The sequence below is a fragment of the Hemitrygon akajei genome, chromosome 8 (genome assembly GCF_048418815.1).
Source record: "Hemitrygon akajei chromosome 8, sHemAka1.3, whole genome shotgun sequence".
Taxonomy (NCBI): Eukaryota; Metazoa; Chordata; class Chondrichthyes; order Myliobatiformes; family Dasyatidae; genus Hemitrygon; species Hemitrygon akajei.
Window position 1 is genome coordinate 40,860,495 of NC_133131.1, and position 13,312 is coordinate 40,873,806.

Genomic DNA, 13,312 nt, shown 5'->3' on the forward strand with positions numbered 1-13,312 from the left:
CTACAATGTATACATGAAAAACCATTTTATCCTTTGATGGAAACCTGCAAACAACAAGGTCACCATCAGATTATCGTATATGGGATGGATTACTGCACAGGTCCATACATGATCAGACTGTACCAAAGAATATTAAGCATAAACTGCACACAAAAAATGCTAGTGGAACGCAGCAGGCCAGGCAGCATCTATAGGAAGAAGTACAGTCAGCGTTTCGGGCCGAGACCCTTCATCAGGATTAACTGAAAGGAAAAGTAGTAAGAGATTTGAAAGTGGGAGGGGGAGGGGGAAATCCAAAATGATAGGAGAAGACAGGAGAGGGAGGGATAAAGCTAAGAGCTGGAAAGTTGTTTGGCAAAAGGGATACACAGCTGGAGAAGGGAAAGGGTCATGGGTGGGAGGCCTAGGGAGAAAGAAAGTCAGAGGGGAGCACCAGAGGGAGATGGAGAGTAGTGTGTGTGTTGCTTGAATTTCCAGCATCTGCAGATTTCCTCAGATTTGCGTTTTTAAGCACAAACTGAACATGTTGGAAGGAGAGATAGGAGAATGGTAGGTTCACCAAGGATGTGGAATGTTCCACCTGAAAAGCCAAGAACATAGAAATAGCTGCACAGTACAGGCTACAGTGTTGTGCCGATCTTTTAACATACTTAAGTTCAAGCAAGCCCTTCCCTCCCACGTAGCTGTCCATTTTTCTAGCATCTGTGTGCTTGTCTAAGATCCTCTTAAATGTTGCTAATGTATCTGCCTCTACCACCACATATGGCAGCACCATAAAAATTTACCTCTGACATCCTGCCTATAATATTCTCCAATCACCTTAAATTTATGCCTCTTCATATAAGCCATTTCCAGCCTGGCTATCCACTCAATCTATGCCTCTTATCATCTCTTTATCAAGGGTCACCTCTCATCTCCTCTGCTCAAAGAGAAAATGCATGAACAGAAATTATTCCTTTCTGAGAGTCCAACTAGTTTGTGAGGATAGACGCTGCACTGTCAAGGTTTTTATCAAGTTGCCCATTCGTAGCTAAGACACTGCTATCTATTGTCTATCCTCATAAATCCCTCTCCTCTACTCAAGTGGGGGAGAATGGGTAGCAAGTGGAATAGTCTGATCATCTTGTGTTTATTGTCAGGAATGAAGGTGTTACTGCTGACGAGTGCTTATTCAGAGCTCTGAATGATCAAGCCATTAAAGATTTACTTGAGCTGCCTGACTGCACTGCAGGTGTTCTACAGTACAACCTTAGCAGCCTCTCCAGTTTTCTTATTTTATGCTATATTCTGTCTTATTTTGTCCTGCCATGGGATGCAAAGATTGGGGAGGAATAACTAGGTGTAGAAGCAGGAAGATGAGAAGGTGTCTGTAAATGCTAACAAAGAGACAATGGTGTTAAAATTAAGAATCACTTTTTCAGTGTTTGAGAGCAGACATTGGAAAATGCCTAATAATAAAATTCTTAGTACTATACCTAATTTGAGCATTTATTTGTGTGTTAGAAAATAATTTTTTAAATTGATGATTATTTACTGCAGGTATACAAAATGTTGACATGCCAGTGTTTTGTTTTAATAGAAAGGTTTCAGTTCTGCAAATAATGAGGTTAATACTATTTGGCCAAAGCAGACCTTAATGGATATTACATGTATTTATGTAACACAAGAAGAAATCAAGACCCTTTCACCCCATGCTGGTCCTTCTTATTTTTGAATGAGGACTTAAGAATTAGTCTATTTATTTTGGGCTTGGTAACTACTCACCCGAATACTTAACTGATTCCACAACCTATCGATTCACTTTCAAGGACTCTACAACTCCTGTTTTCAATATTATTTATTTCTTTCTTATCTATTAACATTATATTGCTTTTCATTTTGTATTTGTACAATTTGTTGTCTTGCAGATTGGTTGTTCATCCATTTTTTTGTGTAGTTTTTCATTGATTCTATTGTATTTGTACTGTGAATGAGACAAAAAAAAGAATTTCTGGTTTGTATATCATTTTCCTTTCAGAATACGTGAAAGTAGCAAACTGAAATCCCGGAGCTTCACCCACAGTTTGCTAACTTGTTTGAAGTGCGAAAACAGATGTCTAAAGATTAACAATATTTGTTTTACCTTCTTTACCAGAATACTGAAATCATCAACACTGCAATACTTACAGGAAGGACTGTGGCTATTCCTCTAAAGGTCATTGCTGTGGAAGTGAATGGAATCGTCACAGATGTGTCATCCTTTGTTGAGTGCAGGTCCACTAATGAGGATATTATTAAGGTAACTTCAGTTAGAATGGTTGAACAGTTACAAACTTGGCATAAATTACTCACAGATATTGGCAATGGAATTAATTTGTTCTGTATGTCTATAGCAGATTGATTACACTCAGGGAAATGGATGGAGTATCAGTATTTCCAATGTGACAGTCATTGTAAATGTGGATTTATGATCCAAGTGGCACAATTTGACCAATGTGGTCCAAAGGTGTCATCAACAGAACAAACCCACAGTAATTTGTATCAGAAACATCTAGACATTGGAACTTTGGAACATTATGTTACCATTATATTGTAAATATTGTGTTCTTTTTTATTAAGCTAATGCAGTCTCACACTTTGTTAAAGAAGAAAATAGTTCATGAGTAAACAGATGTGCCATATCTTTCTTAACAGGTAATTCCCAAAATATTCTGAAAGGCTAAGATGATATTAACCTGTCTTCTTATTGTGAGGATAGTTAGAGCAAATGAGTAAATATGTCATCTGACCCTGAAAAGTAATTGCGACTACTGTAGAAAGCATTCCATTTTGGTGTGTTGGAATGGAACAATTTATGGGATTACATTTTCTAAATGTTGAGTTTAATATAAGATCATAAGACTTAGGAGCAGAATTGAACCATTCAGTCCATTGAGTCTGCTTCACCATTCACTTCTAGCTGATTTATTTTCCCTTTCAACCCCATTCTCCTGACTTCTCCCTTCTACTCTTGACCCTTAATGATCAAGAACCCGTCAACTTTCACTTAAAGTATACACAGTGATTCTACCTCCACAGCAATCTGTGGCAACGGATTCCACAGATTCACCACCCTTAAGAAATTCATCCTTATCTCTGTTCTAAAGACACATGATTGTATTCTGAGATTATGCTCCCTGGTGCTAGACTCCCCTACCATTGGAAACATCCTCTTCATGTCCACCATATCTCGGCTTTTCAATATTTGATAGGTTTCATTGATATTCCCACCCCTCCCTCATTCTTCTAAACTCTGGTGAGTACAGGCCAGAACCATCAAACGCTTATCATATGTTAACCCTTTCATTCCTGGAATAATTTTTGTGAACCTCCTCTGGACCCTCTCCAACGCCAGTATATCCTTTCTAAGATAAGGGCCCCAAACCTGCTCATAATACTGTAAGTGTGGTCTGACCAATGCCTTACAAAGTCTCAGCTTAAGGCTTCAGTTAATGTTAAGGAATCCTGCAATAGGACTCCCAAGTCCCTTTGCACCTTTGATTTCTGATCTTCCAACCCATTTAGAAAGGTCTTTATGCCTTCTTCCAAAGTACATGACCATGCGCTTCCCTACACTATGTTCCAACTGCCACTTCTTTGCCCATTCTCTTAAACTGTCTTAAGTCTTTCCATAGACTCCCTGCTTCCTCAACACCACTTGCTCCTCCACCTTTCTTTGTTTCCTGTGCAAACTTGGCTACAAACGCATAAATTCTGTCATCCAAATCATTGACATTTGGAAAAAAAAAAGCTGTGGTCCCAACACTGACCCCTGCCATGCACCACTAATCACCGGCTGCCAATCTGAGAAGGCCATCTTTATTCCCATTCTTTGCCCCCTCCAGTCAGCCAATCTTCTGTCCAGTGTAGTATCTTTCCTATAATACCATGGGCTCCTGTTTTGTTTAGTAATTTGAATTATGTGCATTTTTCTGCTGTATATCTACAAACCCCATTTCCAGAAAAGTTGGGATATTTTCCAAAATGCAATAAAAACAAAAATCTATGATATGTTAATTCACGTGAACCTTTATTTAACTGACAAAAGTACAAAGAAAAGATTTTCAATAGTCTTACTGACCAACTTAATTCTATTTTGTAAATATACACAGATTTAGAATTTGATGGCTGCAACACAACAAAAGTTGGGACAGAGTTAAAATAAGATTGAAAAGTGCACAAAGTATTCAAGTAACACCGGTTTGGAAGACTCCACATTAAGCAGGCTAATTGGTAGCAGGTGAGGTATCATGACAGGGTATAAAATAGCGTCCATCAAAGGCTCAGTCTTTGCAAGCAAGGATGGGTCGTGGCTCACCCCTTTGTGCCAAAATTCGTGAGAGAATTGTTAATCAGTTTAAAAGGAACATTTCCCAACATAAGATTGCAGAGAATTTAGGTCTTTCAACATCTACAGTACATAATATTGTGAAAAGATTTAGAGACATCTCAGTGCGTAAAGGGCAAGGTCGGAAACCACTGTTGAATGCGCATGATCTTCCCCTCAGGCGGCACTACCTAAGAAACCGTCATGCTACTGTGACAATTATAGCCACCTGGGCTCGGGAGTACTTTGGAAAACCATTGTCACTTAACACAGTCTGTCACTGCATCCAGAAATGCAACTTGAAACTGTATTACGCAAGGAGGAAGCCATACATCAACTCTATGCAGAAACGCCGGCGGGTTCTCTGGGCCCGAGCTCATCTCAGGTGGACCGAAAGACTGTAGAACCATGTGCTGTGGTCAGATGAGTCCGCATTTCAGCTAGTTTTCGGAAAAAACGGGCGTCGAGTTCTCCATGCCAAAGATGAAAACGACCACCCTGATTGTTATCAGCGAAAGGTGCAAAAGCCAGCATCTGTGATGGTATGGGGGTACATCAGTGCCCACGGCATGGGTGAGTTGCGTGTATGTGAAGGTACCATTGACTCTGAGGCGTATATTAGGATTTTAGAGAGACATATGTTGCCATCAAGGCAACGTCTCTTCCCGGGACATCCATGCTTATTTCAACAGGACAATGCCAGACCACAGTCTGCACGGGCTACAACAGTGTGGCTTTGAAGACACAGAGTGCATGGGCTTGACTGGCCTGCTGCCAGTCCAGATCTATCTCCTATTGAAAATGTATGGTGCATCATGAAGAGGAGAATCAGACAACGGAGACCACGGACTGTTGAGTAGCTGAAGTCTTATATCAAGCAAGAATGGACAAAATTTCCAATTGCGAATCTACTACAATTAGTATCCTCAGTTCCAAAACGATTAAAAAGTGTTATTAAAAGGAAAGGTGATGTGACACAATGGTAAACATGCCTCTGTTCCAACTTTTGTTGAGTGTGTTGCAGCCATCAAATTCTAAATTTGTGTATATTTACAAAATACAATTAAGTTGGTCAGTAAAACTATTGAAAATATTTTCTTGGTACTTTTGTCAGTTAAATAAAGGTTCATGTGAATTAACATATCACAGATATGTTTTTATTGCATTTTGGAAAATATCCCAACTTTTCTGGAAATGGGGTTTGTAGATCCAAATGCACAATTCATGCTATGTTTCAGTCTAAAATAGAAATGCGTGCTATGCAAGGTTGTGCAAAGTTGCTCATAGTTCATAACTACATTGCAGTCTGAAATAGAAATATGTAGTATGCATGGTGATCAATCAGGGTTCAATTCCTACCGTTGTCTGTAAGAGGTTTGTATGTTCTTACCATGACTACTTGCTTTTCCTCTGGGTGCTCCAGTTTCCTCCCAAGTTCCAAAGAAAGACTAGAGTTAGTAAGTTGAAGCCTTGCCATGTTGGCGTCAGAAGATTGGCAATGCTTATGGACTGCCACCAGTACATCTTCTGTCTCTGTTGGTTGTTAATGCAGACAGCGCACTTCACTGCATGGTTCAATGTTTCAATGTACATGTAACAAATTAAAGCTAATCTTTTAATCTTTAAATGCATTGATAGTGGAGAAGGATGTGCTGGTTGAGAAATAAATGCTGACTAAGAACAAAGAATTTTATTAGTACTATTAGAAATAATGCTATCAAATCTTTAATGTTCAGTGAGATACAACATGATGCTTAGTTTTACACCTAACCTAAAAGCTAGCATCTCTAACCTCTGGACCAAGGGAGAAGACCAAGTGAATGCAGTTGGGTGGGAAATGTGCAATGCAACTTTGAGCTGTATGTGATTCAGGCCACAATGTGTGAAATAGCATCCCGCTTCAGAAGTTACCCTTTCACACTTCAATAATTTTAGGTCAAAGAAAGCAAAACATTAGGTTAATATACAGATGTACAATTTTCAATAAAGTCACTGCACAGTATCACCTACATTAACAAGACCATACTCTCATTTCTTGTGTAAGGTACATTGGTTTCCTGATCCTTTCAAAATGTTTATATCGCAGACACTTTAACATACTCACACACTTAGTGAGCCTTCAGAGAAAAGTATGCCTTTCACATGATACCGCTGATCCTTTCCCCTGACTTAATGTACAGTAATGTACAGAGCTTGAGAGACATTGGACATCATCGTGAGCAAGTTGAAGTTTGTCCACAGTAGCATTGGTTGCAATGTTGAAGGCACACATGGCATGATCGTAGGAAACATTGATCTAGTACAGCAGCAGTTCTGTAGTTTTCCTTTGCCTGGTACACAGAGTTTATATGTTGTAGAAAATCCTGGCTCAGAAATCAGGCTTTGTCAAAGGCAGGTCGTGCCTTACGAGCCTGATTGAATTTTTTGACGATGTGACTAAACACATTGATGAAAGAAGAGCAGTAGATGTAGTGTATATGGATTTCAGCAGGGCATTTGATAAGGTACCCCATGCAAGGCTTATTGAGAAAGTAAAAAGGCATGGGATCCAAGTGGACTTTGCCTTGTGGATCCGGAATTGGCTTGCCCACAGAGGGCAAAGAGTGGTTGTAAATGGGTCATGTAACGTTCTCGCTCGGGTGTGAAGTAACGCCGAGGTAAACGTCGAGATAAACCAGAATCAATGCAAACGAGACCGCAGTAAGATTAACCATTTACTGTTCACTCTTCACATTAACGCATGGTGAAAACTGTTGAAAAACAATACAGGATTGGTACAGTGTTTGTTTCCTTCTAAATATCACATTTACATTGTGAATACTTGCAAAGGTAATACTACGATAACTACATTACATTAAAGTGCAGCATACAGTCAGAATCTAGCTGCTCCATTGGCTGCTTTAGATACACTTCAATACAAACTATCCCGACTCTTTAACTGACGAAAAGGTAAACCTTACCGACCGTCGTTACTTTTAACAGAATCGGCGTTAACATTTTAACTCGAAATATCGATTATCTAATGACTTACAGCGTTGCTTTCACTGTGTCTTTGGTGCATAGAGAGACCCTAGTCAGCGTTATGGTGGCACATGTGAGTGACCCCCACCCTTGCGTGAATTTCAAACCGGTAATTTCCCACAAGACGCGGCGAACCCGGATGTGACGTCATCGCAGCCGCGATGTATTACAGACAAATCAATTGATTTAAACAATCCTAACTTTAACTAAAAAATGCTAACAAATTACTACGCGAAAATATTATAAACTAAATAACTGCCATAAAGGCAGCACAGGTCATATTCTGCATGGAGGTCGGTCACCAGTGGTGAGCCTCAGGGATTTGTTCTGGGACCCCTACTCTTTGTGATTTTTTTATAAATGACCTGGATGAGGAAGTGCAGTGATGGGCTAGTAAATTTGCTGATGACACAAAGGTTGGGGGTGTTGTAGAAAGTGTTGTTGGCTGTCAGATGTTACAGCGGGACATTGATAGGATACAAAACTGGGCTGAGAAGAGGGAATGGAATTCAACCAAGATAAGTGTGAGGTGGTTCATTTTGGTAGGTCAGATATAATGGCAGAATATAGTATTAATGGTAAGACTCTTGTCAGTGTGGAGGATCAGAGGGATCTTGGGGTCCAAGTCCATAGGACACTCAAAGCTGCTGCACAGGTTGACTCTGTGGTTAAGAAGGTACTCGGTGCATTGGCCTTCATCAATCATGGGATTGAGTTTAAGAGCCAAGAGGTAATATTGCAGCTATATAGGACCCTGGTCAGACCCCACTTGGAGTACTGTGCTCAGTTCTGGTCACCTCACTACAAGAAGGATGTGGAAACCATAGAAAGGGTGCAGATGAGATTTACAAGGATGTTGCCTGGATTGGGGAGCATGCCTCACGAGAATAGGTTGAGTGAACTCGGCCTTTTCTCCTTGGAGCGACGGAGGATGAGATGTGACCTGACAGAGATGTATAAGATGATGAGAGGCATTGATCGTGTGGATAGTCAGAGGCTTTTTCCCAGGGCTGAAATGGTTGCCACAAGAGGACACAGGTTTAAGGTGCTGGGGAGTAGGTACAGAGGAGATGTCAGGGGAAGTTTTTTATGCAGAGAGTGGTGAGTGCGTGGAATGGGCTGCCGGCAACGGTGGTGGAGGCGGATACAATAGGGTCTTTCAAGAGACTTTTGGATAGGTACATGGAGCTTAGAAAAATAGAGGGCTATGGGTAAGCCTAGTAATTTCTAAGGTAGGGACATATTCAGCACAACTTTGTGGGCCGAAGGGCCTGTATTGTGATGTAGGTTTTCTATGCTTCTACGTTTCTGTGTGTTGATAGTTGGTGTCTGTGCTGAACTATCGGCAATTCATTAATTTAATAAGAAAAAGAAATTTTACAATGGTTAAAAAAAAAGAAAATCTTGCAAAAGAAAATCATGCTGTTGAGGAGATCATAAGGTACCTGTTCTCTTTTTGTCTCGACTTCTTACAGATTTTGACTAGTAATTGCATTTCACCATGGGAAAAGATGAGGTGAGGGGATGACTGAAATTTGAAACCAATGATTCCTAGCATGCAGTTTGATATTCCCTGCTTTATGCTGGAACTATCTGGGGCATATACACCCTCAGAATTCTGTAAGTGATTAACCAAAGGGAAAGATGGGTAAATGAAATAGAGGGGTGATATAAACCCAGCTGAAATGAGGATACTTGATGATTTGGTACCACCTTACTCAGCTTATCAAGGCAGGTTCCTGATAGTGTGATAGAGAGATAACAAACACTTGAAATGTGGGAAAAACACATACTTAGTATAATCCTCTCAGTATATGTTTTCAAGGACCTTTTCAGAAAGAATGGATAGTTTACTCTGATATATATCTCAAGAAGAGATCCAAATTGAGAAAGTCATAAAGTGGATTCTGTAGAGACATCATTCTTGTTTTTCCCACCTTGGAATAGTCACAGCTGTATCTTCAAGGTCATCCTTGGAGACAACACATCAGTATTGAAATTGGAGCAATGCACAAAGGAGCTAGAGGTACTCAGCAGGTCGGGTCACATCCATGGACGGAAGTGGGCAGTTGATATTTTGGGTTGGGAACCTTCATTTGAACTGCAAAGAAGGAGGGGAGACAGCCAGCATGAAAAGCTAGGTCTGTAGTCTTTCGTGTCTCCATAAGGAAATTCATTGTTTTCTTTGTGTCTGAGTACTTTGTACAGGTGAGTGCTGCAGCCCTGATAATGTGATGTGACTGTACTGGATAAGTATTCCGAAACAAAACATACCAGAATTTATTTTCCAGGAGGTTGCATGTGTAATGTCACATTCTGGTCAGTCTCAGAAAGGTAATTGAATCATCTTGTGTGTTTGATAAGCCATGATGATCCAGTAGATAGTATAATATACTAGCTGTTGAAACTGTTGTCATTGACCTGGAAATGTCTTTTCCTGTAATTTCCTGCTGAGATCACCAGTGAGAGTCAAATATTTGGATGGTCATAGTTTGTCAAGTATTTTAGCTCCATTAATCTTCTCAGCATAAAAGGAAGGCTTAATAATGCCAGCTGCTTGCTCTTAATGAATCTACTTGATATTAATATTGAAGCCAGATGATATTCTTAAATCTGTTTCTTTAATGACTTTAAATTAGAATCATGCATGTTCACAATTCTGTTGCCAGTCCTTCAATTAAAAGATTACCCTCCCATGTTTAACGAAGAAATGCATATGAATTTAGATCATCAAATCAGTCCGTAGAAATTACTGAGGTTTCTACATTGGAGTGCTCATCATGCAGAACAGAATTCTTTCTTGTTCTTTATGTTCTTCCAACACATCATGAAGCACAGTAGCTGAAATATAGTGGGCATTACACACTACCTGAATATAAATGCACCATGTGAACTTCCCTGAGGCATGGCATTGATTGTGAGAAAATTTCTTTCAATGGTTGCAGGCAATTTGAATTTTCACCAGGTAATAGCCTTTGTGATTCTCGTTGTAAGGTGTCTGAAGGATCTCATGGGTCACCTCTTATACCTTCAGGAATCCTTTAATTCTCACATACCTGTTCTTTCTGATGGTTCCTTCATATTAGCAGAGAGCATCAATGAATATGGTAAATATCAGCCACAGCCTACGATGCACAGCAATTCCAGGGTGACAGGAACCTTCAGGCATGGATGCTTAGCCAGATATTCCTGCAGAATTTCAGTCACTGAGCTTTCGTATAAATTGCTGACTATTTGAGGCTCATTCCTGATATGCACTTGATGGCAGCTTGAGAGGACAAATGTTTTTGCCGTTTTTCTTACAGGTCTCACCTAACCTTCTGCCTTTCCCATCAATCCCATGATGCCACCACTTAATATCTGGAATAGAGAGATAATGACTGGAAATTAGATTGTGTAGCTCACCAAAAGTTTCTTGTGGCCCTGGGCAAACCACAGTTCTTGTATAGCACACTAAACCTAATTTAAAAGTGTTTTGTGTAGCCTTTATCCAATGTTTATAACAAAAACAAAGGAGACATTTTGGCCCATCAGATCTATGCCATGTATATATACAATCACATTAATCCCATTATGCCTGTACTTACTTCTCTGAACCTCTGAAATTTATTCCCTCTCACACTGTCCATCAACTTTCCTTTGACTTGTTTTGCCAAAAACCCAAGAGATAATTTACAAAACATTTAGGATGTGGAAGGGCACCATTCCACCAGGAAAAAAACTTGTTCTGTCATGGAGATAACATGCAAACTCTAAATAGACAATACCCCTGCTCAGGGATGAACCCACATCCCTGAAGCTTTGTGTTATGAGAAAATATTTCATGTGAACTACTTACAAAGATGGCATTTCTTCTCATAGTTGCAGACCATTGAATTTTGACCAGATAATTGTTACACACCCATACTATATCTGTAGCTATTAGATTCTGTGGAAGTTTGGTTTCCTGAGATTGCATATAATGTATCTTTAATCAGCTTTTGTGAGCATATTTCAAGTGGGATGCTGCAGCAAGTTCTTCTCATTAATGAATGCCATTTGTGCACACTCTACACAGTGCTGATATGCCAATGCTGATTTTAATTATGTGCCAGCACCTTGTCCATCAAAAGTGCATGACTATCGCACTGAGTATTTTGGTGATGTGGTTGCCATAGTTGAATAGCTGGCGCTATGTACAAACTATATTGAATCTGAATATGAATTTTTGAATTGTGATAGCTAAGTTAGTTTGTGTTGCAGAATTTAAATGTTAATATTAGTTTGATTGAGAAACAATATGAGTAGGTTACTGACAGATTGTATTGCTTTAACTGTTATGGATGACTGCTGATAAAGTTGGTGGATTTTTATGGCCTTCATTATAAATCCACATAAGGAGAACATGTAACAATGTACACCATGTTGTCACATGTAAGGAAACCTACTTAACAGGTTGGTGTCAAGACCTCTGATGATTTGCAACATGCTGTACAACCTCAGCATCCTGATGACACAGCTCCTGAATCTCTTAAAAAGCAAACAGCAAAGAAGGAGCAATAGGATAAGGTATAGGAAGAATAATAAAGTTAGACACTGAGACAATTTTATTATGACCAGGTTGTCCAAAATCTGAAGCCACAGCTCCCCAGACACTAGGGACAAGCTTCAGACCTTCCATCTAAAAATCATGGTATCTTTTTGGCTACAGTAAATAAATATTCTAATTCAAATTTATAAATGAAGTCATGCCATATACCATGCAAACTTCATCTAATTAATCCACTATATTACTTTTGTGACTGCCTTTTGCGTGCTTTTGCATCTTTTGGTGTGCACTCACAGTCCTATTCCAGCAGTAAAACCATGGCTTTCAGTGAAGGACAGTAGAGAGTAGCCTCGAGGAGCTGTTGGCCAAGAAAACCTGGATACAGACTTTTGAACATCAGTAGTGCTGTGGCAGTCCAGGCTATAACAAGTGGCAGAGGCAGAATATCAAAGATGGTTGGACAAATATTGTCTTTCTGAGAGAAGACTAGTAAAGCTACATTGAACCCTGCCTTTCCCCTAGGGTAGTGCCTCCACAATTGTAATAATCTGTTGGAGAAGATTGCTGGATTTCTGGCCCTGCACACCACTTTGAAAATTGTAATGCACAATTATTATGGCAACAAGCTTAACTTCTAAGGAGCATCAAGACATTGGGTCAGATTATCCTGATGCAGGCCCATACTTCATGGTCACTTCCTGCTGTAGATATGTGGCCATGCTAACCTTAATGGGTCCTTCTTCAAGGTGCGTTGGGTCAAGAGTGGAAACTAGGTTGTTGACAGTGAGAACACTTGACAACAAATTTTTTGAAAGTGTTTCTTCCTCAGAAATTTTCGTGGTTAAGATAGACTGCTTGCAGCTGGATCCAAATATAATTTCAGACTATTTGTATCACATAGGAATTTGGAAAACAAGAAATTAACTTTTATTGAATATAATGCATTTAATTACATAATTGTGCTGATGTTTTACAATAGTTCAACTAAGCTAAAAATGTTTTAATCATTTTTTTTGTACTCAAGTATCTGAGGCTTCTCATTTAAGTGTCCAACAATAATCAGCCATTATTGGTGGGTTCCAGATGCTCTGATACTGTTTCTCCATGACCACAATTTCCTGGTGAAACCTTTCATCATGCTCATCACTGACAGCACCAATATTTGCAGGAAAGAAGTCTGCACGGGAATGCACAAAATGAATCTTAGTGGCATGGTGCACTTCATGGTTTTGTGTGATGGAAGCATGTTGTAGTGGGGTGTGTCAGGAATGGACAGGAGGAGGAGTATAGGAAACTGATACAGGACTTTGTGATATGGTGCAACTCAAACTACCTGCGTCTCAATATCACCAAGACCAAGGAGATGGTGGTGGACTTTAGGAGATCTAGGCCTCATATGGAGCCAGTGATCATTAATG

The 13,312-nt window shown here is 39.7% G+C and overlaps 1 protein-coding gene across 1 annotated transcript in view; it reads left to right on the top strand.

Moving 5' to 3' along the window:
* Positions 1-13,312, top strand: part of tmem132e (transmembrane protein 132E) — a 585,697-nt gene that overhangs the window by 418,316 nt on the left and 154,069 nt on the right. The window contains exon 5 of the mRNA XM_073053675.1: positions 2,135-2,278. Within this exon, the coding sequence (XP_072909776.1) occupies positions 2,135-2,278 (144 nt within the window). The remainder of the gene's footprint in view (positions 1-2,134; positions 2,279-13,312) is intronic.